At 45.6% G+C, this 27626-nt stretch overlaps 1 protein-coding gene across 2 annotated transcripts in view; it reads right to left on the minus strand.

Moving 5' to 3' along the window:
• The window catches only part of fgfrl1a (fibroblast growth factor receptor like 1a), a 205224-nt gene that overhangs the window by 148220 nt on the left and 29378 nt on the right, over positions 1-27626 (minus strand). For both annotated transcript variants that reach the window (XM_052488062.1, XM_052488061.1), the window contains exon 3: positions 23591-23863. In XM_052488062.1, the coding sequence (XP_052344022.1) occupies positions 23591-23863 (273 nt within the window). The remainder of the gene's footprint in view (positions 1-23590; positions 23864-27626) is intronic.

A 27626-nucleotide genomic window follows, 5' to 3' on the forward strand; every position in this document is an offset into this window, starting at 1 on the left:
GGTTTGCTATGCCTATTCCCCCATCCACACTCTACTTTGCTATGCCTATTGCCCCCATCCACACTCTAGTTTGCTATGCCTATTCCCCCCATCCACACTCTACTTTGCTATGCCTATTCCCCCCATCCACCCTCTACTTTGCTATGCCTATTCCCCACATCCACCCTCTACTTTGCTATGCCTATTCCCCCCATCCACCCTCTACTTTGCTTTGCCTATTCCCTCATATCCACACTCCACTTCTTTCTTTTCTATTCAGGTTGGACCACTGCAGAGGTTGGGATGATAATCACCCTGCGGAATCACAAAGGAAACCAAGCAGAGGAAACAAAAAATACTTCTAATGAGAAAAGATTCCTTCATCATACAACCTAGCCGCTGCAGAGAACCTATTATGGGCCTTTTAAAGTGGGGGAACTCAGGTTAGTGTGTGGCTGCTGACTCAAAGGAGGACAAGTCCCTCCCTCTGTGGGCCAAGCCCTCAGGGAACAATAGTGGACAATCTTAATCCCCAGTACCACATAATGAGCTGTAAGCTTTCCTTTCAGCACAGAAATGTCTCCCTGCTTACCGCTCTAATCACAGACAAATACCCTTGTCCCATTCACAGGCCTGAAAACCTTGTTCTTTCCTGCACCTCTCAGCTAACCCTCGTCACTCACTCCATTTTTAAGTGTTGATGAAGTTTGAGTGCTGGACGACCCGTGAGAATGGATGGATGGGACCTCATTTCTCGTTGCATTGGAGGGTTCTCGTTGAGATGCTTTCCATTTTTTGATGGGTCGGCATCTGCTTAGATGTTGAGAGGCTTTTTGTTGATGTGAGATTCTCACTGTGCTATCATATTGGTGAGGAAGACCCATGTTGGAGATGTGGTCTAGGAGTGGACAAATGACCAATCTCGTTCCCTCATTATTCCCAGCGAGCCGCTACACATGTTCAGAATGACTTATTGAGAACGAAAAAGACATAGAATGCTAACTGCACGAGATATATTAATGCTTTCATTGAGAATTTTAGCCAAAACTGTGGGTTGGCTACTTAAGTTCCATTAGGGAGCGTTTGTGCGAGCTTGACTTACTCTGGCCCACATTTTAACACATACAACACTGCCTCTAGTCTAAAACAGAGCTTGACTTACTCTGGCCTACATTTCAACACATACAACACTGCCTCTAGCCTAAAACAGAGCTTGACTTACTCTGGCCCACATTTTAACACATACAACACTGCCTCTAGTCTAAAACAGAGCTTGACTTACTCTGGCCCACATTTCAACACATACAACACTGCCTCTAGTCTAAAACAGAGCTTGACTTACTCTGGCCCACATTTCAACACATACAACACTGCCTCTAGCCTAAAACAGAGCTTGACTTACTCTGGCCCACATTTTAACACATACAACACTGCCTCTAGCCTAAAACAGAGCTTGACTTACTCTGGCCCACATTTTAACACATACAACACTGCCTCTAGTCTAAAATAGAGCTTGACTTACTCTGGCCCACATTTCAACACATACAACACTGCCTCTAGTCTAAAACAGAGCTTGACTTACTCTGGCCCACATTTCAACACATACAACACTGCCTCTAGTCTAAAACAGAGCTTGACTTACTCTGGCCCACATTTCAACACATACAACACTGCCTCTAGTCTAAAACAGAGCTTGACTTACTCTGGCTCACATTTCAACACATACAACACTGCCTCTAGTCTAAAATAGAGCTTGACTTACTCTGGCCCACATTTCAACACATACAACACTGCCTCTAGTCTAAAACAGAGCTTGACTTACTCTGGCTCACATTTCAACACATACAACACTGCCTCTAGTCTAAAACAGAGCTTGACTTACTCTGGCCCACATTTCAACACATACAACACTGCCTCTAGTCTAAAACAGAGCTTGACTTACTCTGGCTCACATTTCAACACATACAACACTGCCTCTAGTCTAAAACAGAGCTTGACTTACTCTGGCCCACATTTCAACACATACAACACTGCCTCTAGTCTAAAACAGAGCTTGACTTACTCTGGCCTACATTTCAACACATACAACACTGCCTCTAGTCTAAAACAGAGCCTGACTTACTCTGGCCCACATTTCAACACATACAACACTGCCTCTAGTCTAAAACAGAGCTTGACTTACTCTGGCCTACATTTCAACACATACAACACTGCCTCTAGTCTAAAACAGAGCTTGACTTACTCTGGTCCACATTTCAACACATACAACACTGCCTCTAGTCTAAAACAGAGCTTGACTTACTCTGGCCCACATTTCAACACATACAACACTGCCTCTAGTCTAAAACAGAGCTTGACTTACTCTGGCCCACATTTCAACACATACAACACTGCCTCTAGTCTAAAACAGAGCTTGACTTACTCTGGCCCACATTTCAACACATACAACACTGCCTCTAGTCTAAAACAGAGCTTGACTTACTCTGGCCCACATTTCAACACATACAACACTGCCTCTAGTCTAAAACAGAGCTTGACTTACTCTGGCCCACATTTCAACACATACAACACTGCCTCTAGTCTAAAACAGAGCTTGACTTACTCTGGCCCACATTTCAACACATACAACACTGCCTCTAGCCTAAAACAGAGCTTGACTTACTCTGGCCCACATTTCAACACATACAACACTGCCTCTAGTCTAAAACAGAGCTTGACTTACTCTGGCCCACATTTCAACACATACAACACTGCCTCTAGTCTAAAACAGAGCTTGACTTACTCTGGCCCACATTTCAACACATACAACACTGCCTCTAGCCTAAAACAGAGCTTGACTTACTCTGGCCCACATTTTAACACATACAACACTGCCTCTAGCCTAAAATAGAGCTTGACTGATGGCGTCCGTCCGCATGTTGTGTTAGATCTTTTAATCAACTTAAGGTCTTGTGAAAATAACATGTTTTGCACTTCTGTTTGCTATTTATGGCCTGTGGGCCTCATTGACCTGAGCTCATACAACTTGTTGAGTAAAAAAAGCCTTATGTATAGATTATTTTGACTATAACAAATACTCAGATGATACCTATTGTGCTATTTATCACAGACTACTTTGTGTCAAAGTCTAACAAGGACTCTCTCCTCCTCACCAGTGTCATGATCAAAGATATGATCAAGAGCCTCCTCACATACAGTATATCATTTGGTCATTGTGTTGCCACATAATGAATTGTGAGCATGGCCTCAAAAAAGCTTTATATACCAGAGCTGTGATAAAACTTCAATATATTATTGAAACAATGTTATGATTGTTTGTGAGAATGCCAACAGGTGTGGAAAGATTATATTGGGAAAAGGTTCCTGTGGGGGTTGCCATGGAAGCCAAGAAGGGGAGTGAGGTGTTTGTGTGTGTGTGTGTGTGTGTGTGTGTGTGTGTGTGTGTGTGTGTGTGTGTGTGTGTGTGTGTGTGTGTGTGTGTGTGTGTGTGTGTGTGTGTGTGTGTGTGCTCAAACACACATGCACGTGGGGGTCTGGGAGAGGAAGTGCGTCCATCTGATGAATGGGCATATGCCTGAACTCAATTTTATACATTAATTGTTGTTTCACCCATTAATTTATTTGACCGGGAACACCACAGGTGTACAAAAGTTAAATAAAACAGCCAAAATGTAATGAAAATCATCAAAATGTATCTTGTGTGTTCAGATGCTCTGTGTGGACAAAGGCACTTATGACAATCAGATTAAATGAACTACATTTTTCAGAGAGAAAACTTGTAAATCGGTCCAAATCGCAAAATTTGGGGTAGGTGCAATGTAAAACAAAAAAAATGACAAGGGTTTGACTGAGAGGACTAACTAGTGTTTCCAAGTGGCCACACACCTCTCCAAAGTGTGCACAGTTTCTAAGTCATTTCAATGTACTTTCATGACTCAAAGAAGAGTCTTCAACTTTAAGGTGTTTTTTTTATAGCTCTCCTAGAGGAACTAGAGCAAGCACAGTTGTTTTCTTTGGAACAAAACCCTGCATCCCCACCTTTACACAATTACTTTTGTTGTTTACGCAATCCAAAAACGGTCCAACGGTCCATTAAAAATAGCAATCTGGGTCAGGTGGGCATAATTTGAAATCTTGTTCTACTGCCAACATGACTAGCTAAGCTATAAAATAGGATCTTACAGTGTTAGGCTTCACAAGGCAATTCAGAGAAGCAGATCGTAATTTTGGTGCACATAGAATGGCGTCATTCGTGGTCCACGTAACATTTTCTTCACAATTGAACACACTCGCTCATTCTGTTCAATGCAACCCAGGGTATAACCCCATGTCAAACTGCACATCAAACATAGTGATCATAAACATTGCCAGTATATATTACTTGAGTTTTATTATGTGGAAATGTGAAGTGCACATTTGGAATCATAGGTGTTTGGCTTGCTTGCTTGACATCAAAGCGGTATTTATTAGAATCATCAATGTCTCGTCTTTCAAAATACATTGAGTCCCTGTAATTTACAGCATTTCCCTCAGACAGCAAAACATTTGATAAAGTTGCCCAATTCCCAGGAGGGATGGCGGAAACTTCTTGTCACACGGTGCTCAAGCTCAGAATGGCTGTCAGTCAAAACCCATACAGAGCTGTCAACTGCAGAGCCTGAGCTCCGACTTCATGTATAGCATGTTACTGTACAGCCACTGCATTCCAATTAAGGTGTTTATCAGTGTTGAAATCTGACATTTTCAACTCGTATACGGGTAAGAGTGTAAAGGGTTAACCCATACAACACTGCCCCTAACCTCAAACAGAGCATGAAGACATACAGAAGAAAACAATAGACCCGAAACCAATTCAACTCCTGAGAGAAAGAAGACTTCCAGCTGAAGCATGTAGCGCTCTGCCAGGGAGCCTTTCTTCCCTTTGAGCGGTGGGTCAGCGAGGGAAAGGGAGAGGGCTGGATGAGGAATCCATTAAAACAGAATGACAGCTAATCGGCTTAGGGAGAGCTGCTCTGTGGCCGAACCAAATGAAACATTTTGGTTCCAAGACTCCATGTTCCATTTAAGCTCCTAGAGGAGCCGCATGAGCCCCCGATGGGGAGACAAACGACCAGCCACTTCAGGGATGAGGGGACAATTAAGCGCTACAAATGAATAAGCCCACTAGCCAGATCAGCTTTGAAGATGCATCAACTCTCTTTATTCTAGAGAACATTCCTGTAAAAGTGTTCCAAAGCGTAAGTTTTTTTGAACCTTTATTTAACTAAGCAAGTCAGTTAAAGAACAAATTGTTATTTTCAATGACAGTCTAGGAACAGTGGGTTAACTGCCTTGTTCAGCCGGCAGATAGACAGATTTTTACCTTGACAGCTCGGGGATTTGACCTTGCGGTTACTAGTCCAATGCTCTAACCACTAGACTACCTGCTGCCCCGATACTGTGAACAGCATTGGTCCATCTAAAGATGTTGAGCTAGTATTTTCTGGTGTCTGCCTGCATAGATCTCATCCATTCTCTCAATCTTGTTACCGTTTATCTGTGGTCGGTGAATTGATCCAGGACCGTGATGTGGGCCCATGACAGTGCAGCCTCCTCTCCAGCCCACAGGAATAGGCAGGCGTGAAATGGAAGTCTGGACCCCCATGCCCCTGTGCTTGATGTGTGTGTGTGTGTGTGTGTGGGGGGGGGGCTCTGTCCCTGCCTCACAGGTCTGTTGCAGTTTCCTTTCCGGCTCTTTGAATAACTGCTTGCAAATAGCTTTGAAACCCAAAGCCCCACTCCCACCTGTGGCATGGCAACCCCTCTGGACTACTATGTTGACATTTGTGTTGTTTTCTTCATTTCCGCTGTGCTGTTTCCAAGGGGAGTAGGTTCTCTAACAATGTGATAGGGAGGCAATGTTATCAGCTGTGAGGGGGGGGGGGGTAGGATAGCAACAGTCTAGTTAACATTGCAGGCACAACAATCTGGCTCAACGAAACACTATATGATATCACTATGGTCTATCTGTGGCTATGGCTGCAAAGAATAGTGCTTTTTAATGAACTGGCATGGACTGTACCTAATGCTAAAGTTACACTAAAAAGATCTTAGAAATGTGTGTAGCTTACTGTATGTATACTACTCCCTCAACACATGGCATTTCTAACTTTTACGATGTGAGAAACAGGTTTGTGAATTCTAACATGAGGGAGAGCAGAAGCTCTGTCTGTCAACTATGATTTCTTCAGCTCTGCCACACCCTGTAACCCTGTTCCCCTTTCTGTCCCAAATGGCACCCTATCCATTTCTAGTGCACTACTTTTGACCAGGGCCGATAGGGCACTTTATAGGGAATAGGGTGCCATTAGGGAAGCATGCTCTGTAACACTGTTCCCCTTCCTGATCCTTCCCTACTACAGACTGCCAGTCAACCCCTGGTTCCTGACCACCCATTCGCTCATACTACCCCACCATCATGGCAGGCAGGCCTGTGGACACATGGCCAGTGAGGATTAGTGGAGCACAAGTGAAGACAAATTTACCCAGCCACACGTCACAAAGGCCTCGTTAGCACATGAAGGGGAGGCAAGCGGGGGGTCAACATCAGAGAGCAGCTTCCCAGCTACCAACATTACCCCAACGCCCAGCTCTCTGAACCAAGAACTAAAGAAAAACCGCCAATCCTATCCTCCCCCTTCCTGTCCACCTCTTGCAATGGTAGTGTGGCTAGAAGTTCAATAATTAAGAAAATGAAAACAGATGTGAAAACACTACAAAGATGCCAGATTCCAGGTATAAACATATATCTAAATTAAATCACCAACTATTCATTTCAAATAAATATTTTCCCTTCCACATGAAGTCAAAATCAAACGGAAATCAGTGAATTACAGTAAAAGCCCTTTGTAACTTGACCACAGGATCTGAGTGCAGACCATGGAACAGCGTTCAGCATTCAACCCTCTGTGTGTGAGGGAGGGAGGGAGGGAGGGACAGCCGCTGTTTGAGGCCCTACACTTTGGGTTCTTTCTTCTCCGTCTGATGAGACACCAGATTTCTCAATAAAACTGCAGTAACTCGAGTCAATGCCTCCGAGCACTTTTCAATTTATTCAACATCTAATGGGATATCGTGGAGAGCACCCATGAAGGTTGTGATATTGGTGGTAATATGATCTGTTTTCTTCAGTTCTGCACGGAGAGAGCTGTGGAATTTGACACTTGCGTCATGGTGCGGAGCGAGAGAGAGCGAGAGAGAGAGAGAGAGAGAGAGAGAGAGAGAGAGAGAGAGAGAGAGAGAGAGAGAGAGAGAGAGAGAGAGAGAGAGAGAGAGAGAGAGAGAGAGAGAGCGAGAGAGAGAGAGAGAGAGAGAGAGAGAGAGAGAGAGATTAAGGAGAACAGGCAGGTCCAGAGAGTTTGTTCCCAGTTCATTTACCTTCTCGTAACATTTCTTTCTCTGTGTGTTTTTCAGTACAGACTCAAGGTCTGTGTGTGTGGAACATGGATACAGTGTGCCTGCCTGTAAAGAAAATAACATTCTGAGAATTACAATTGCGGGACAGGACACCCTTGCGATCCTCTACCATATGCAGTAATCGTTACACCTCAACAGATGTAAGACACATGACCAATAGTGTGTTATTAACTTGCATATAAGATTAGTGTCTCTAGTAACACACATTCAGAGTTCTACAGCAATATTCTTACTTACAAGGAATAACAGACCGTTCCAGAGCCTATCACAGTTGTGCACATGGAGGACGGACATATATAGAAGGCAGAGAGAGTGACATTGACCTCTCACTCCAACAATCACCAGCGTAAACACAAGTCACCAGGCAGTCATGCACTCTAACCAGCAGCAGTCACATTCTGGTCAGATTAACCAGACTGATCCAGTGAAACAAGTGTTTTATATTATATTATATTATATATATATTATAGTATTTTAACTACTGTTACTAGTAAAAAAAAGGCACATCCCTATTTGGACACAAAATGTGACCTTCAGAGTTAACTTTGTTCCTGTATTGACACCCTGACATAAACCCTGGAAGCCTATCCTGTTCTACTCCTGAAAATGAAAACTAAATGTTGCTGCTGGTAGAGGTTATCACTTCTGCACTATCTGTACAGTATGTCTACACCCCACCCCACTGGCAGCATGTGAGGTCAACAGAACCATCATAAACAGTACTGTCAGCTTACTGAACCGTACTGTAGACGAGTTGGTACAGCAAAACATTTTTCCCATAACCTTTAGAGTACAATGATACCCTGGGTTAATGGTAAGAGAACCAAGTGCATAGAGAAATAGATACAGTCTGCCTGTCTGTCTCTCCTGGTCCAGGATCAGTCTATCTGCCTGTCTATCCCTCCTGGTCCAGGATCAGTCTATCTGCCTGTCTATTCCTCTTGGTCTAGGATCAGTCCCAGATGTTGGCTCAGTCTGAGCTTCTAGCGCCAGAGTAAGCTGCAAAAATCACCATAAATCACATTGTGTCACTTCCAACCAGCTCCCTACACACACACACATCTCTATCCAACACTCCTTTCTAGTCACGCTTGTGTTGTCATCACATTAATAAATCCGGTAGTGTCATTCACGATGGAGCAGTATACAACTTTATAAATATGAGAAGTAGATTTGTGAGTACAGTACAAGCTGTGGGTCCCATCATGAAGCCATTCTCCATCTCACGTTGTTCCTCTACATCAGTGGTTCTCAAACTCTTTCACTCAGAATCCCCTTTTCTAGTGTTGAGGAACTTTCACTCAGGCCCCCCTTTAGCCAGGCCTGCTAGAAAACTCTGAGCTTGGTGATAGAAGCCCAGATCAACATGTGCCCCTATTACGTGAGCCCAATCCTCAAAACTGATCAAACCCCCAGACAAAACATTTGGATGCCAGAGGCAGCAGGCATTAGTAAACAAACTGGGATGCTCGTGTGGCAAGAGGAAAAATAAATCTGTCATCATGGCAGCCTGCAGTGTAGTAAATTCATTCACATATGAGTAAGTGAAGGGGATGCAGCGGGTGTGAGGGGGGAGGAGGGAGGACACGGCCTGCCACTGGCCGATGAACAGCGATGCCTTTACTTGTGTTTTTGCGGTAACGCTTGGCGCCTCCTTTTCCTAGATCCTTGCGTCCTTTTTCTTTTCTGTTTGTTCTTGTTTAAAGTGCTTTATCTTGATTGCACAGATACATCATGTATTTAAAAAAACATAAAGTTGGGTTATATTTCATAATAGATGGGTTAGCTGACAACGTCACGAAAATGATGCACACGCTTGAATGGGGCAGAAGTCTGAATTGTGATTCTGGACGGGCAGATACTGTAGCTACCAACAATGACAAGAAATTGCAATGTGGGGAATCGTAGTGGACTCGTTTCATTCAGCTAGTTTAATCTTTTTCCTGATATCATGTCTTGTTTTGAGGTGTTTTGACTGATTTCATGTCAATGCTAAAATGGGAAACAATTTGCTTGTTAGCTAACAAACAACTGTAACAATGTATTCATTGGGAAAATGTATTTATGTTTTCAATAAACATTTGAGACTAAATATAGTTTACACATTGTCAACAATCGAAGCCAACCCAGTCTGTTTTGCCCTATAGTGGAGCACGCATCGATTTTGTTGCTAAACAACCAACCCGTCTATATACACATTCAATATCAACGACTACCAGCTGGATGGACGAAGGGTTCCAACAGACTCCTCTCATCACCGGTCAGTCATCAACACCAGGATAACACTGAAATAATGCTGCTGGGGCGGGGAGATTACAGTATGTACAACCTCCCACTCATTTCGAGACGGACCAACCGTGGTCCCACAGTGGTTGAAAGACTGAGCCAGATGCAACGGTCAGAAATTAGCATCATACAGTGCAATTGTAAAGTATTCAGACCCCTTGACCTTTTCCACATTTTGTTGTGTTACAGACTTATTCTAAAATGGATTAGTTATTTGTTTCTCATCAATCAACACACAATACCCCATAATGACAACGTGAAAACAGGTTTTTAGAAATGTTTGCAAAAAAAAAACAGAAATACCTTCTTTACATAAGTATTCAGACCCTTTGCTATGAGACTCGAAATTGAGCTCAGGTGGATCCGGTTTCTATTGATCATCCTTGAGATGTTTCTACAACTTGATTGGAGTCCACCTGTGGTAAATTCAATTGATTGGACATGATTTGGAAAGGCACACACCTGTCTATATAAGGTCCCACAGTTGACAGTGCATGTCAGAGCAAAAACCAAGCCATGAGGTCGAAGGAATTGTCCATAGAGCTACGAGACATGATTATGTTGAGGCACAGATCTGGGGAAGGGTACCAAACAATGTCTGCAGTCACCAAGACTCTTCACAGAGCTGGCCGCCTGGCCAAACTGAGCAATCGGGAGAGAAGGGCCTTGGTCGGGGAGGTGACCAAGAACCTGATGGTCACTCTTACAGAGCTCCAGAGTTCCCCTGTGGAGATGGGAGAACCTTCCAAAAGGACAACCATCCTGAGGGGCCCCCGCTGATCCTCAACACAGGGGACCTGTGTGTGTGCTTAGTCCCCTCCTGTACTCCCTGTTCACTCACGACTGCGTGGCCAAGCACGACTCCAACATCATCATTAAGTTTTCTGAGAATAAAACGGTGGTACAGCTGATCACTGCTCAATGATGAGACAGCCTAGAGAGAGGAGGTCAGAGACCACGCAGTGTGGTGTCAGGACAACAACCTCTCTCTCAAAATGAGCAAGACAAAGGAGATGATTGTGGGCTACAGGAAAAGAAGGGCCGAACACACCCCCATTCACATCGACAGGGCAGTAGTGGAGCGGGTCAAGAGTTTCAAGTTCCTTGGTGTCCACATCACCAACAAACTATCATGGTCAAAACACACCAAGAAAGTCGTGAAGAGGGCACGACAACGCATTTCCCCCCTCACGATACTGAAAAGATTTGGCATGGGTTCCAAGATCCTCAAAATGTTATACACCTGCACCGTCGAGAGCATCCTGACTGGTTGCATCACTGACTGGTATGGCAACTGCTCGGCCTCCAACCGCAAGGTGCTATAGAGGGTAGTGCGTACGACCCAGCACATCACTGAGGCCAAGCTTCCTGCCATCGAGGACCTCTATAAAGAGGAAGGACCGCAAAAGACTCCAACCCCCCTAGTCATAGACTGTTCTCTCTGCTACCGCACGGCAAGCGGTACCAGAGCGCCAAGTCTAGGTCCAAAAGGCTTCTTAACAGCTTCTACCTCCAAGCCATTTCTATTGACCCCCTCGCACTTAAAAAAAATGTGTACACTCCTGCTACTCGCTGTTCATTATCTATGCATAGTCACTTTATCCCTACCTACAGTGAGGGAAAAAAGTATTTGATCCCCTGCTGATTTTGCACATTTGCTCACTAACAAAGAAATGGTCAGTCTATAATTTTAATGGTAGGTTTATTTGAACAGTGAGAGACAGAATAACAGCAAAAAAATCCAGAAAAACATATGCCAAAAATGTTATAAATTGATTTGCATTTTAATGAGGGAAATAAGTACTTGACCCCTCTCCAAAACATGACTTGGTACTTGGTGGCAAAACCCTTGTTGGCAATCACAGAGGTCAGACATTTCTTGTAGTTGGCCACCAGGTTTGCACACATCTCAGGAGGGAATTTGTCCCACTCCTCTTTGCAGATCTTCTCCAAGTCATTAAGGTTTCAAGGCTGACGTTTGGCAACTCAAACCTTCAGCACCCTCCACAGATTTTCTATGGGATTAAGGTCTGGACACTGGCTAGGCCACTCCAGGACCTTAATGTGCTTCTTCTTGAGCCACTCCTTTGTTGCCTTGACCGTGTGTTTTGTGTCATTGTCATGCTGGATACCCATCCACGACCCATTTTCAATGCCCTGGCTGAGGGAAGAAGGTTCTCACCCTAGATTTGACGGTACATGGCCCCGTCCATCGTCCCTTTGATGCGATGAAGTTGTCCTGTCTCCTTAGCAGAAAAACACCCCCAAAGCATAATGTTTTCACCTCCATGTTTGACGGTGGGGATGGTGTTCTTGGGGTCATAGGCAGCATTCTTCCTCCTCCAAACACGGCGAGTTGAGTTGATGCCAAAGAGATCCATTTTGGTCTCATCTGACCACAACACTTTCACCCAGTTGTCCTCTGAATCATTCAGATGTTCATTGGCAAACCTCAGACGGGCATGTATATGTGCTTTCTTGAGCAGGGGGACCTTGCTGGCGCTGCAGGATTTCAGTCCTTCAAGGCGTAGTGTGTTACCAATTGTTTTCTTGGTGACTATGGTCCCAGCTTCCTTGAGATCATTGACAAGATCCTCCCGCGTAGTTCTGGGCTGATTCCTCACCGTTCTCATGATCATTGCAGGTGAGATCTTGCATGGAGCACCAGGCCGAGGAAGATTGACAGTTCTTTTGTGTTTCTTCCATTTGCGAATAATCGCACCAACTGTTGTCACCTTCTCACCAAGCTGCTTGGCGATGGTCTTGTAGCCAATTCCAGCCTTGTGTAGGTCTACAATCTTGTCCCTGACATCCTTGAAGAACTCTTTGGTCTTGGCCATGGTGGAGAGTTTGGAATCTGATTGATTGCTTCTGTGGACAGGTGTCTTTTATACAGGTAACAAGCTGAGATTAGGAGCACTCCCTTTAAAAGTGTGCTCCTAATCTCAGCTCGTTACCTGTATAAAAGACATCTGGGAGCCAGGAATCTTTCTGATTGAGAGGGGGCAAATACTTATTTCCCTCATTAATATGCAAATCAATTTATAACATTTTTGACATGCGTTTTTCTGGATTTTTTTGTTGTTATTCTGTCTCTCACTGTTCAAATAAACCTACCATTAAAATTATAGACTAATCATTTCTTTGTCAGTGGGCAAACGTACAAAATCAGCAGGGGATCAAATACTTTTTTCCCTCACTGTACATGTATATATTACCTCAATTACCTTGATTAACCTGTACCCCCGCACATTAACTCAGTACTGGAACCCACTGCATATAGCCTCGTTATTGTTATTTTATTTTTAGTCTTTTAATTTTTTCCACTTTACCTTGTTTTGTAAAGATGTTCTTAACTCTTATTTTTCTTAAAACGGCATTGTTGGTTAAGGTCTTGAAATCAAATCAAATCAAAGTTTATTTGTCACGTGTTCCGAATACAACAGGTGTAGTAGACCTTACAGTGAAAGGCTTACTTACAGGCTCTAACCAATAGTGCGAAAGAAAAAGGTGTGTGTGTGTAGGTAAGTAAAAGAAATAAAACAACAGTAAAAAGACTTTTGAAAATAACAGCAGCAAATCTATATACAGACACCGGTTAGTCAGGCATATATGATAAACAGAGAGTAGCAGCAGCGTAAAAGAGGGGTTGGGGGGGCACACAATGCAAATAGTCCGGGTAACCATTTGGTTATCTGTTCAGGAGTCTTATGGCTTGGGGGTAAAAACTGTTGAGAAGCCTTTTTGTCCGAGACTTGGCACTCCGGTACTGCATGCCATGCGGTAGTAGAGAGAACAGTCTATGACTGGGCTCACTCGCTCTGAGACTTGGAGTAGTTATTCCCCTTGCTCTGCATGGGTAACGCTGCTTCGAGAGTGGCTGTTGTCATTGTGTTCCTGGTTCGAGCCCAGGTAGGAGCGAGGAGAGGGACGGAAGCTATACTGTTACACTGGCAATCCTAAAGTGCCTATAAGAACATTCAACAGTCAAAGGTTAATGAAAGACAAATGGTATAGAGAGAAATAGTCCTATAATTCCTATAATAACTACAACCTAAAACGTATTACCTGGGAATATTGAAGACTCATGTTAAAAGGAACCACTAGCTTTCATATGTTCTCATGTTCTGAGCAAGGAACTTAAACGTTAGCTTTCTTACATGGCAATTATTGCACTTTTACTTTCTTCTCTTTGCATTATTTAAACCAAATTGAACATGTTTCATTATTTATTTGAGCCTAAATTGATTTTATTGATGTATTATATTAAGTTAAAATTGGTGTTCATTCAGTATTGTTGTAATTGTCATAATTACAAATAAATAAATAAAAATCGGCTGATTAATTGGTATCGTCTTTTTTTGGTCCTCCATTAATCGGTATCAGTATCAGCGTTGAAAAATCATAATCAGTCGACCTCTGGTTTGGACCATTCTAGTATGTTGGTGATGTGGACACCAAGGAATTTGAAGCTCTCAACCTGCTCCACTACAGCCCCGTCAATGAAAATGGAGAAGCGCTCGGTGCTCCTTTTCCTTAGTCTTGGTTACGTTGAGGGATAGGTTGTTATTCTGGCACCACCCGGAAAGGTCTCTGACTTCCTCCGTATAGGCTGTCTAGTCAGCAACCTAATGATGGTGTTGGACTGCCTGGCCATGCAGTCGTGGGTGAGCAGGGAGTACAGGAGGGGACTGAGAACGCACCCCTGGGGAGCTCCAGTGTTGAGGATCAGCGTGGCAGATGTGTTGCTACCTACCCTCACCACCTGGTGGCGGACTGTCAGGAAGGATACAGTTGCAGAGGGAGGTGTTTAGTCCCAGTTTCCTTAGCTTAGTGATGAGCTTTGAGGGTACTATGGTGTTGAACGCTGAGTTGTAGTCAATGAATAGCATTCTCACATAGGTGTTCCTTTTGTCCAGGTGGGAAAGGGCACTGTGGAGTGCAATAGAGATTGCATCATCTGTGGATCTGTTTGGGCGGTATGCAAATTGGAGTGGGACTAGGGTTTCTGGGATAATGGTGTTGATGTGAGCCATGACCAGCCTTTCAAAGCACTTCATGGCTACAGACGTGAGTGCTACGGGTCTGTAGTCATTTAGGCAGGTTGCCTTTGTGTTCTTGGGCACAGGGACTATGGTGGTCTGCTTGAAGCATGTTGGTATTACAGACTCAATCAGGGACATGATGAAAATGTCAGTGAAGACACCTCTGCCAGTTGGTCAGCACATGCCCGGAGCACACGTCCTGGTAATCCATCTGGCCCCGCAGCCTTGTGAATGCTGACCTGTTTAAAAGTCTTACTCTCGTCGGCTACGGAGCGCGTGATCACACAGTCGTCCGGAACAGCTGATGCTCTCATACATGCCTCAGTATTGCTTGCCTTGAGGCGAGCATAGAAGTGATTTAGCTCGTCTGGTAGGCTCGTGTCACTGGGCAGCTTGCGGCTGTGCTTCCCTTTGTAGTCTGTAATACACTGCTCAAAAAAATAAAGGGAACACTTAAACAACACAATGTAACTCCAAGTCAATCACACTTCTGTGAAATCAAACTCTCCACTTAGGAAGGAACACTGATTGACAATACATTTCAGATGCTGTTGTGCAAATGGCATAGACAACAGGTGTAAATTATAGACAATTAGCTTGACACCCCCAATAAAGGAGTGGTTCTGCAGGTGGTGACCACAGACCACTTCTCAGTTCCTATGCTTCCTGGCTGATGTTTTGGTCACTTTTGAATGCTGGCGGTGCTTTCACTCTAGTGGTAGCATGAGACGGAGTCTAAAACCCACACAAGTGGCTCGGGTAGTGCAGCTCATCCAGGATGGCACATCAATACGAGCTGTGGCAAGAAGGTTTGCTGTGTCTGTCAGCGTAGTGTCCAGAACATAGAGGCGCTACCAGGAGACAGGCCAGTAGATCAGGAGACGTGGAGGAGGCCGTAGGAGGGCAACAACCCAGCAGCAGGAACGCTACCTCCGCCTTTGTGCAAGTTGGAGCAGGAGGAGCACTGCCAGAGCCCTGCAAAATGACCTCCAGCAGGCCACAAATGTGCATGTGTCTGCTCAAACGGTCAGAAACAGACTCCATGAGGGTGGTATGAGGGCCAGACGTCCACAGGTGGGGGTTGTGCTTACAGCCCAACACCGTGCAGGACGTTTGGCATTTGCTAGAGAACACCAAGATTGGCAAATTCGCCACTGGCGCCCTGTGCTCTTCACAGATGAAAGCAGGTTCACACTGAGCACATGTGACAGAGTCTGGAGACGCCGTGGAGAACGTTCTGCTGCCTGCAACATCCTCCAGCATGACCGGTTTGGCGGTGGGTCAGTCATGGTGTGGGGTGGCATTTCTTTGGGGGGCCGCACAGCCCTCCATGTGCTCGACAGAGGTAGCCTGACTGCCATTAGGAACCGAGATGAGATCCAGAGGTCGCCAGAGGTAGCCTGACTGCCATTAGGTACCGAGATGAGATCCTCAGACCCCTTGTGAGACCATATGCTGGTGCGGTTGGCCCTGGGTTCCTCCTAATGCAAGACAATGCTAGATCTCATGTGGCTGGAGTGTGTCTGCAGTTCCTGCAAGAGGAAGGTTTTGATGCTATGGACTGGCCCGCCCGTTCCCCAGACCTGAATCCAATTGAGCACATCTGGGACATCATGTCTCGCTCCATCCACCAACGCCATGTTGCACCACAGACTGTCCAGGAGTTGGTGGATGCTTTAGTCCAGGTCTGGGAGGAGATCCCTCAGGAGACCATCCGCCACCTCATCAGGAGCCCAGGCGTTGTAGGGAGGTCATACAGACACATGGAGGCCTGGGGCCAGACACACTACTGAGCCTCATTTTGACTTGTTTTAAGGACATTACATCAAAGTTGGATCAGCCTCCATGGGTTTATACATTTGATTTCCATTGATAATTTTTGTGTGATTTTGTTGTCAGCACATTCAACTATGTAAAGAAAAAAGTATTTAATAAGAATATTTCATTCATTCAGATTTTTTATTTTTTTCACCTTTATTTAACCAGGTAGGCAACAACCCAGCATTTTTTTTAACCTTTATTTAACTAGGCAAGTCAGTTAAGAACAAATTCTTATTTTCAATGACGGCCTAGGAACAGTGGGTTAACTGCCTGTTCAGGGGCAGAACGACAGATTTGTACCTTGTCAGCTCGGATGTGTTATTTTAGTGTTCCCTTTTTTTGAGCAGTGTAGTTTGCAAGCCCTGCCACATCCGACGAGCATCAGAGCCGGAGTAGTATCATTCAGTCTTAGCCCTGTATTGACGCCTTGCCTGTTTGATGGTTCGCTGCAGGGCATAGCAGGATTTCTTGTAAGCTTCCGGGTTAGAGTCCCGCACCTTGAAAGCAGCATCTCTACCCTTTAGCTCAGTGTGAATGTTGCCTGTAATCCATGCCTTCTGGTGTGGGTATGTAAGTACAGTCCCTGTGGGGACGACGTCCTCGATGCACTTATTGATAAAGCCAGTGACTGATGTGGTGTACTCCTCAATGTCATCGGAAGAATCCCAGAACATGTTCCAGTCTGTGATAGCAAAACAGTCCTGTAGTTTAGCATCTGTTTCATCTGACCACTTTTTTATAGACCGAGTCACTGGTGCTTCCTGCTTTAATTTTTGCTTGTCAGCAGGAATCAGGAGGATAGAGTTGTGGTCGGATTTACCAAATGGAGGGCGAGGGAGGGCTTTGTACGCGTCTTTGTGAGTGGAGTACAGGTGATCTAGATTTTTTAGATTGGTAGAACTGATTTAAGTTTCCCTGCATTAAAGTCTCCGGCCACTAGGAGCGCCGCCTCTGGGTGAGTGGTTTCCTGTTTGCTTATTTCCTTATACAGCTGACTGAGTGCAGTCTTAGTGCCGGCATCTGTCTGTGGTGGTAAATAAACAGCCACGAAAAGTATAGCTGAGAACTCTCTAGGTGAGTCCTGCTTGCTGTTGTTGTTGAATTTTTTTTTGTCTAATCGGAGGTGAGTGATCGCTGTCCTGATATCTAGAAGCTCTTTTATGCCGTAAGATACAGTTTCAGAAACAATACGTACAAAATAATTTACAAATATCGTGAAAAAAAACACAGTAACAAATGGCAAATAGCTAATAACAAATAGCACAATTGGTTAGGAGACCGTAAAACGGCAGCCATCTCCTCCGGCTCCATTTTGGGCACCCTGAAAGGAAGCATTTCACTGTAAGATCTACACCTGTTGTATTTGCTGCATGTGACAAATCTAATTTGACTTGAAGCCAACTCAGTCTGCTGCGACTGACTGCTCCTGTGGTCCATCAACCAGCTCACTCTGTATAATAAACCCATACACCATTCATACACAATACTCCATACACAATACTCCATACACAATACTCCATACAGCAGTCATGCACAATACTCCATACAGCAGTCATGCACAATACTCCATACAGCAGTCATGCACAATACTCCATACAGCAGTCATGCACAATACTCCATACAGCAGTCATGCACAATACTCCATACAGCAGTCATGCACAATACTCCATACAGCAGTCATGCACAATACTCCATACAGCAGTCATGCACAATACTCCATACAGCAGTCATGCACAATACTCCATACAGCAGTCATGCACAATACTCCATACAGCAGTCATGCACAATACGTACACTTCACACAAATGCAATTTATCACATTTGATACAAAATTTGAATGAATACTGGGCCATAATAGCAAGCTAAAGATGCTTGAGCCCTATAGTCATGTAAGTCTATAATCAGCCTTGCTTCACCTCTGAGCCTTGCTGGGTCCCAGTGGCTTACGCCTGCATACAATCAGTGAGGCTTTGGCTCCCCGTGATCCCATTGGCCAGTGCACTGATATCTTCAACGTAGTAACAGATATGCAATGAGAAAAAAATGCAAAAGGAATCTTTTAATTTCCCTAAAATTGTGAACAGGTGTCATCGTGTAACTCTCTTGACTGGCTTCTGTAACCGGATCGAACAGTAAATCTTTTGTGCGATCAAATACAATAAAGTGGAAAAAGAAAACTGTGAAAATATTTATACAAATGAAATGTGGTCCATGAAGCAGCAGTTGGCAAGGCAGCCAGAGACCAGCCTTAATGGGGAAAAGGTGTCAATACTTCAGTGAGTTATACTCCAGAAAAAAACATCAAGGCTCTTTTAGTCCCGGTGTGGTTTAGACTTTAGTCCCGGTGTGGGTTAGACTTTAGTCCCGGTGTGGGTTCGACTTTAGTCCCGGTGTGGGTTAGACTGTAGTCCCGGTGTGGTTTAGACTTTAGTCCCGGTGTGGGTTAGACTTTAGTCCCGGTGTGGGTTCGACTTTAGTCCCGGTGTGGGTTAGACTGTAGTCCCGGTGTGGTTTAGACTTTAGTCCCGGTGTGGGTTAGACTTTAGTCCCGGTGTGGGTTAGACTTTAGTCCCGGTGTGGGTTAGACTGTAGTCCCGGTGTGGGTTAGACTGTAGTCCCGGTGTGGGTTCGACTTTAGTCCCGGTGTGGTTTAGACTTTAGTCCCGGTGTGGGTTAGACTGTAGTCCCGGTGTGGGTTCGACTTTAGTCCCGGTGTGGGTTAGACTTTAGTCCCGGTGTGGGTTAGACTGTAGTCCCGGTGTGGGTTAGACTTTAGTCCCGGTGTGGGTTAGACTGTAGTCCCGGTGTGGGTTAGACTGTAGTCCCGGTGTGGGTTAGACTTTAGTCCCGGTGTGGGTTAGACTTTAGTCCCAGTGTGGGTTTGACTTTAGTCCTGGTGTGGGTTAGACTTTAGTCCCGGTGTGGGTTCGACTTTAGTCCCGGTGTGGGTTCCACTTCAGTCCCGGTGTGGGTTTGACTTTAGTCCCAGGGTGGGTTAGACTTTTGTCCTGGTGTGGGTTCGACTTTAGTCCCAGGGTGGGTTCGACTTTTGTCTCGGTGTGGGTTCGACTTTAGTCCCGGTGTGGGTTCGACTTTAGTCCCAGTGTGGGTTAGACTTTAGTCCCGGTGTGGTTTAGACTTTAGTCCCGGTGTGGGTTAGACTTTAGTCCCGGTGTGGGTTCGACTTTAGTCCCGGTGTGGGTTAGACTTTAGTCCCGGTGTGGGTTAGACTGTAGTCCCGGTGTGGGTTAGACTTTATTTCTGGTGTGGGTTAGATTTTAAAAAGGTGTCAGTCCCGGTGTGGGTTAGACTTTAGTCCCGGTGTGGGTTAGACTTTATTTCTGGTGTGGGTTAGATTTTAAAAAGGTGTCAGTCACGGTGTGGGTTAGACCTTGCCTTTCCAACCACGCCAAATCATTTTTGGGACCAAACAAGTGAAGCATGGATTCATCTATGTTCCCATGTTTGATTCAGAGTTCACCAAGCAGACTGGTTGGGCTAATGAAAATACACTTCTTTGTTTCCATACTAAGTGGACCTCAGTGGGGATCTCATAGCTTAATGCTCCTATTACATGACCTACCGTCTTCTGGGGTCAAATCCACAATTCATGACGGTCTCCTTCAAAGCCAACACGGCAGGAGGCACTGAAGTCTAATTCTGCATCTGCACAATTATGTGACCCTACCCTAGTTAACGTGTACGTTCCCTGACTGCAAAATACATGGAAGTCAAATTGGCGGCCACCTTTGAACGCTTCTTATTCGTGCCACGTAAACAACATGCCGCCCGGGCTTGGTTTAGCTGGCGAGAGGGGGCAAGCCAACAAATAAAACAAGAACAAGTTTAAGAAACCTGACTAAACAGCATCTCCAGGCCCGTGTCGGCGCTTCAAACACAGGCTGGCACCCAGAGCACCCTGGCACAGGCAGGGGGAGGGAGAGCAGCTGCTGCTGAGGTCATCTGGGCAGCTGCCTCTTTCCACACCTCACAGGCCCAGCCAGCCAACACTGGGGCCCAGACAGCCATCATTGTGGCCCGGCCTCCACGCTTCTAATAACTACGGCAGACCTATTCTCCATTCAGACTCTCTCTCTCACTCTCTCTACCCTCTTGTGTTACAATAAAAAATGTTTTACTCTGCATCGTTGGGAAGGGGTCGTAAGCAATCATTTCACGGTAAAGTAACACCAGTTGTATTTGGCGCACGTGACAAATAAAAACGAATTTGATTTTCTCTTTCTCTCTCTCTCTTCAGTCGTGACATTTGTATTTGAGTGATCTGATTAGTCGTTTATTCAAGCACCACTACGCTCCCACAAGTCACAACTTCTCGACCAATCCAGAAGTTGACACGTTCACACAGCACAAGCAAGCTATCCTGAGCAAAAAGAAGCGTCCATCAATCTACTCGCTGTGTTATTTATTTTAGGGAAAATTATTTACAAAAGTAAACTTTCAATAGTGAACATACTATCAATATAATGGCTACTGTTGATAGTATACAAAAAAAGCTACAAAAATACACTATAGCGTCTGTCTTGGCTAGCCTACTGTAGCCAGCTTGATACTGCTTTTGGAATCACAGTTCTCTTAAAGGTGCAGCATCCTATTTTGAGATGACAAAAACTATTCTCAAAGTGACATACTTTAGAAACTATAATGAATGCAATTAATACAATGCAATTCTTAAGAATAGAGTAATGACTTGCATTGCTAAATTCTATTAAACAGGTTTTTAATACATCATTCTAAACAAAAGAGGCTGCAGGTAGCCTAGCGGTTAGCGCATTGGGCCAGTAACCAAAAGGTTACTTACATTTACATTTAAGTCATTTAGCAGACGCTCTTATCCAGAGCGACTTACAAATTGGTGCATTCACCTTATGACATCCAGTAGAACAGTCACTTTACAATAGTGCATCTAAATCTTAAAGGGGGGTGAGAAGGATTACTTATCCTATCCTAGGTATTCCTTAAAGAGGTGGGGTTTCAGGTGTCTCCGGAAGGTGGTGATTGACTCCGCTGTCCTGGCGTCGTGAGGGAGTTTGTTCCACCATTGGGGGGCCAGAGCAGCGAACAGTTTTGACTGGGCTGAGCGGGAACTGTACTTCCTCAGTGGTAGGGAGGCGAGCAGGCCAGAGGTGGATGAACGCAGTGCCCTTGTTTGGGTGTAGGGCCTGATCAGAGCCTGGAGGTACTGAGGTGCCGTTCCCCTCACAGCTCCGTAGGAAAGCACCATGGTCTTGTAGCGGATGCGAGCTACTTGTTCGAATCCACAATCCGACAAGGTGACCCCACTCTCCAAAGGTTGACTAAGGGGAGCTGGGATATGCAAAAATATTGTATTTATTTATTATACATATAGCCTCATTAATAGCTGCATATAGAGAGAAAGCATGCCAACCTATAGGCCCTGCATGACCCCAATGCATTTAGAAACTATACCATGTCCGTGCCAGTAGAAATTCTGTTCGGGCCAGTAGATCTTTGGTACCATTCCACTGATTCCGCTCGAGTCATTACCACAAGTCTGTTCTCCCCAATTAAGGTGCCACCAGCCTCCTGTGGTTAGCACTGTGGTTGATTTATAGTGAACAGAGCCAATGTGAGGGTCCGTTAGTACTGAACAGACCCAGTGTGAGGGACCGTTAGTACTGTGGTAGTGAACAGAGCCAATGTGAGGGTCCGTTAGTACTGTGGTAGTGAAAAGAGCCAATTTGAGGGTCCGTTAGCACTGTGGTAGTGAAGATAGCCCAAAAGGCACCCTAATTCCATATATAGTGCACTACTTTTGCACTATATAGGGAATAGGGTGCCATTTGGGATGTAGCCAATATGAGGCTGAGGGTGGGTCCGTGGTAATGGCTTCCCTCCTTTTTGAGTCTGATTTACCACCAGTGGAGTTAATTACCCTCCTTCCTTTGTCCCAATGGCAGCCATTCTGGCCACGCAGCCAGGGGCCACATACGCTGAAGCCCAGTTCCTGCTGTTTAAACACCGGCTCTGTTTAGACTGATGGAGAACTTGTTTGTGTTCCCAAAGACGGCAATAATTGTTGCCAGTTTGGCTTTTTTACAATATCAGTTAAATGTCTACAGACATCTGTCTGAGCATGTTCATTCCAACATTTCCCTGAGTTGTTAGGACACTAGTTAGACTATGAATAATGACCAGCTAAAGAAAACAACCTCTCAAGATAAAACCCTGGCATTGGGAATGAGCACGCTCCACACTGGCCTCGAACACACAGTCACACACAGTCAAACTCACTCATATGCAAGCACACACGTTCAACCAAAACAATCTGAATAGGAAAAGCTCTCTCTCTCTATCACTCACACAAACACACACACACTCATCCGTGGCATGAGGGTTAAAGTCCTTCAATAGTTGGGGTTTGGAAGGAGGGAGGGCAATCACAAGACCAGCCCATGGATGGATGACCCCCCCTCCATCCCAGCGTCCATCTCTCCCCAGGACACCCTGACAAATTATGCCCTGATTTATTAGGCAGACAGCCTCAGACATGACATGGCTTATAACCATCACACCTGAACACAGGCAGGCACCACTCATAGACAGGGCTGGGGGGTGGTTGGGGTCACAGAGAACCAAAGAGGAGGACAGTAGTAGGGTTATTATTTCTGTGTCTTATTGTCCAATTTCACTGGTTTCTGGCCTGGCGTCAAGGTGGTGGTGATTCTCTAACAACATGAATGAATGTTGCTGTCTGTGAGGACAAGGAGCCATTCCACTGATAAGAATGATAAGAGGAGAACCACTAACCAACCAACCAGTGGTAGAGCAGCCGTGTGAAATCATAAAACATATTAGATCCACTTGGCTCCCATCGAGGTAGAGGAGGAGATACTGTACTGACTGTGTAGTAGTGGATAGCTTGGTTTCAGGTCTGTTCGTGCTGTCTTGGTCATTGTCACACCCCAAGACATTAAACAGATCTGGGACCCGGCAAGGTGGATGGGAGGGGGGAGGAGACTCACCGACGACGATGAGGGTGTAGTTGATGTTGACGCTGCCGAAGCCATTGGTGGCCTTGCAGATGAAGGTACCTGCGTCTTCAGCCTCCACCTCTTTGATGCGCAGTGCCTGCCGAAGCACCCGGAAGCGCATCCAGCCACTGTGGATGTTGCGTCCATCCTTTGCCCACATGATGAGTGGTGGAGGGTCGCCCTCCACGGGGCACTGCAGCTTCATGGTGCGCCCGATCCGCACCGTCTGCCGGTGGGCGATCTTCTCTGCCACGTGGGGAGGGCCTGGGACGAGAGGGAGACGTGTTATAATGGGACCTACAGGAGATTACAGACAACTGAATCAATCAGTAATATGCAGCTACAATGTTTGCTACTTCAGGTAAATATGGGCTGCCATACAGAACAGAACAATGCTGAGCCTGGTACTGACTATAATTTGAACTGAGATCAACCTTCTGCCATACATAACAGAACAATGCTGAGCCTGGTACTGACTATAATTTGAACTGAGATCAACCTTCTGCCATACAGAACAGAACAATGCTGAGCCTGGTACTGACTATAATTTGAACTGAGATCAACCTTCTGTCATACAGAACAGAACAATGCTGAGCCTGGTACTGACTATAATTTGAACTGAGATCAACCTTCTGCCATACAGAACAGAACAATGCTGAGCCTGGTACTGACTATAATTTGAACTGAGATCAACCTTCTGCCATACAGAACAGAACAATGCTGAGCCTGGTACTGACTATAATTTGAACTGAGATCAACCTTCTGCCATACAGAACAGAACAATGCTGAGCCTGGTACTGACTATAATTTGAACTGAGATCAACCTTCTGCCATACAGAACAGAACAATGCTGAGCCTGGTACTGACTATAATTTGAACTGAGATCAACCTTCTGCCATACAGAACAGAACAATGCTGAGCCTGGTACTGACTATAATTTGAACTGAGATCAACCTTACATCAACATTAAACAGAAGCTGGTGTGCTCTGATCTGAGGATTAGAAAAACAATGTCTGTGAGCAGATATTAAGATGAAATAAAAGGTGATTTAACGAGGGAGAGAGAATAAAATGCGTAGGAGACACGGGTGAAAGGCAGACAGAGAAATAAAACACAGAAAGGATCTGTGGTCTTCTGTTTCATCTCCATCCTCTCCTCTTAAATACATGTTGGATGTGGAGACCAGCAGTCTAGAATAGTCCCCTGTGAGCAGCACGTCTAGATCAGTCCCCTGTGAGCAGCACGTCTAGATCAGTCCCCTGTGAGCAGCACGTCTAGATCAGTCCCCTGTGAGGAGCACGTCTAGATCAGTCCCCTGTGAGCAGCACGTCTAGATCAGTCCCCTGTGAGCAGCACGTCTAGATCAGTCCCCTGTGAGCAGCACGTCTAGATCAGTCCCCTGTGAGCAGCACATCTAGATCAGGCCCCTGTGAGGAGCACGTCTAGATCAGTCCCCTGTGAGCAGCACGTCTAGATCAGTCCCCTGTGAGCAGCACATCTAGATCAGTCCCCTGTGAGGAGCACGTCTAGATCAGTTCCCTGTGAGCAGCACGTCTAGATCAGTCCCCTGTGAGGAGCACGTCTAGATCAGTCCCTGTGAGGAGCACGTCTAGATCAGTCCCCTGTGAGGAGCACGTTTAGAACAGTCCCCTGTGAGGAGCACGTCTAGATCAGTCCCCTGTGAGCAGCACGTCTAGATCAGTCCCCTGTGAGCAGCACGTCTAGATCAGTCCCCTGTGAGCAGCACTTCTAGATCAGTCCCCTGTCAGCAGCACGTCTAGATCAGTCCCCTGTGAGCAGCACGTCTAGATCAGTCCCCTGTCAGCAGCACGTCTAGATAAGTCCCCTGTGAGCAGCACATCTAGATCAGTCCCCTGTGAGCAGCACGGCTAGATCAGTCCGCTGTGAGCAGCACGTCTAGATCAGTCCCCTGTGAGCAGCACGGCTAGATCAGTCCGCTGTGAGCAGCACATCTAGATCAGTCCCCTGTGAGCAGCACGTCTAGAACAGTCCCCCGTGAGGAGCACGTTTAGATCAGTCACCTGTGAGCAGCACTTCTAGATCAGTCCCCCTGAGCAGCAGATCAGTCCCCTGTGAGCAGCACGTCTAGATCAGTCCCCTGTGAGCAGCACGTCTAGATCAGTCCCCTGTGAGCAGCACGTCTAGATCAGTCCCCTGTGAGGAGCACGTTTAGATCAGTCCCATGTGAGCAGCACGTTTAGAACAAATTTCTGACTACAGTACAACTAGTGCTTCATGTGTTTAGTGTTAGCCATCCATAGTGGTGTGCAGTGATGTGTTGAGCGAGGCTTTAGTGCTAGCTTCTCCAGCCCACACACTACAGTACATGGCACACTCCCTGGAAGCAGTCTGGAGGCAGTCTCGTCTGCAGGCAGTGTGATAGTTTCACTTTTTATGTCTGTGGGAAATGGTAACCACAGTCCCTTGTCAGCTGGCCACATCTCCCTCCTTACTCTTCAGCTACCGGGCTGTGGCTGGACAGATTCACTGGGTTGTTTGTGTGCTGGTCTTACTACTGTTTGTGTGTGTGTGTGTCACTATAATGTGCTCCTTGGTTAGTCATTATTACAGGGTTAAAACTAAGATGCCCACCTGAGTAACACCAGACAGAAATCCTTCCCTCCACCATGCTGTGAGTCATTTTTTTAAATTTATTTATTTCACCTTTATTTAACCAGGTAGGCTAGTTGAGAACAAGTTCTCATTTGCAACTGCGACCTGGCCAAGATAAAGCATAGCAGTGTGAACAGACAACACAGAGTTACACATGGAGTAAACAATTAGCAAGTCAGTAACACAGTAGAAAAAAATGGGCAGTCCTATATACAATGTGTGCAAAAGGCATGAGGAGGTAGGCGAATAATACAATTTTGCAGATTAACACTGGAGTGGTAAATGATCAGATGGGCATGTACAGGTAGAGATATTGGTCTGCAAAAGAGCAGAAAAGTCAGTATGGGAATGAGGTAGGTGAAAAAGGGTGAGCTATTTACCTATAGACTATTACAGCTGCAGCATCGGTTAGCTGCTCGGATTGATGTTTGAAGTTGGTGAGGGAGATAAAAGTCTCCAACTTCAGCGATTTTACCAATTCGTTCCAGTCACAGGCAGCAGAGTACTGGAACGAATGGCAAATGAGGTGTTGGCTTTAGGGATGATCAGTGAGATACACCTGCTGGAGCGCGTGCTACGGAGGGTGTTGCCATCGTGACCAGTGAACTGAGATAAGGCGGAGCTTCAGCATGGACTTGTAGATGACCTGGAGCCAGTGGGTCTGGCGAGCCAGCCGACTCATACAGTGGTGGGTGGTATAAGGTGCTTTAGTGACAAAACGGATGGCACTGTGATGTGCATCCAGTTTGCTGAGTAGAGTGTTGGAAGCCATTTTGAGATGACATCGCTTCGGTAGGATGCAGTTTTACTAGGGTAATTTCGTGAGTGAAGGAGGCTTTGTTGCAATAGAAAGCCGACATTTGATTTTTGATTGGAGATGTTTGATGTGAGTCTGGAAGGAGAGTTTGCAGTCTAGCCAGACACCTAGGTACTTATAGATGTCCACATATTCAAGGTCGGAACCATCCAGGGTGGTGATGCTAGTCGGGCATGCGGGTGCAGACAGCGATCGGTTGAAAAGCATGCATTTGGTTTTACTCGCTTTAAGAGCAGTTGGAGGCCACGGAAGGAGTGCTGTATGGCATTGTCGTTTGAGGTTTGATAGCACAGTGTCCAATGACGGGCCGAAAGTTTAGAATGGTGTCGTCTGCGTGGGAATCCCCGCAGCAAGAGCAACATCATTGATATATACAGAGAAAAGAGTCGGACCGAGAATTGAACCCTGTGGCACCCCCATAGAGACTGCCAGAGGACCGGACAGCATGCCCTCCGATTTGACACACTGAACTCTGTCTGCAAAGTGGTGAACCAGGCAAGGCAGTCATCCGAAAAACCGAGGCTGTTGAGTCTGCCGATAAGAATTTGGTGATTGACAGAGTCGAAAGCCTTGGC

The sequence above is a fragment of the Oncorhynchus keta genome, chromosome 30 (genome assembly GCF_023373465.1).
Source record: "Oncorhynchus keta strain PuntledgeMale-10-30-2019 chromosome 30, Oket_V2, whole genome shotgun sequence".
Classification (NCBI taxonomy): domain Eukaryota; kingdom Metazoa; phylum Chordata; class Actinopteri; order Salmoniformes; family Salmonidae; genus Oncorhynchus; species Oncorhynchus keta.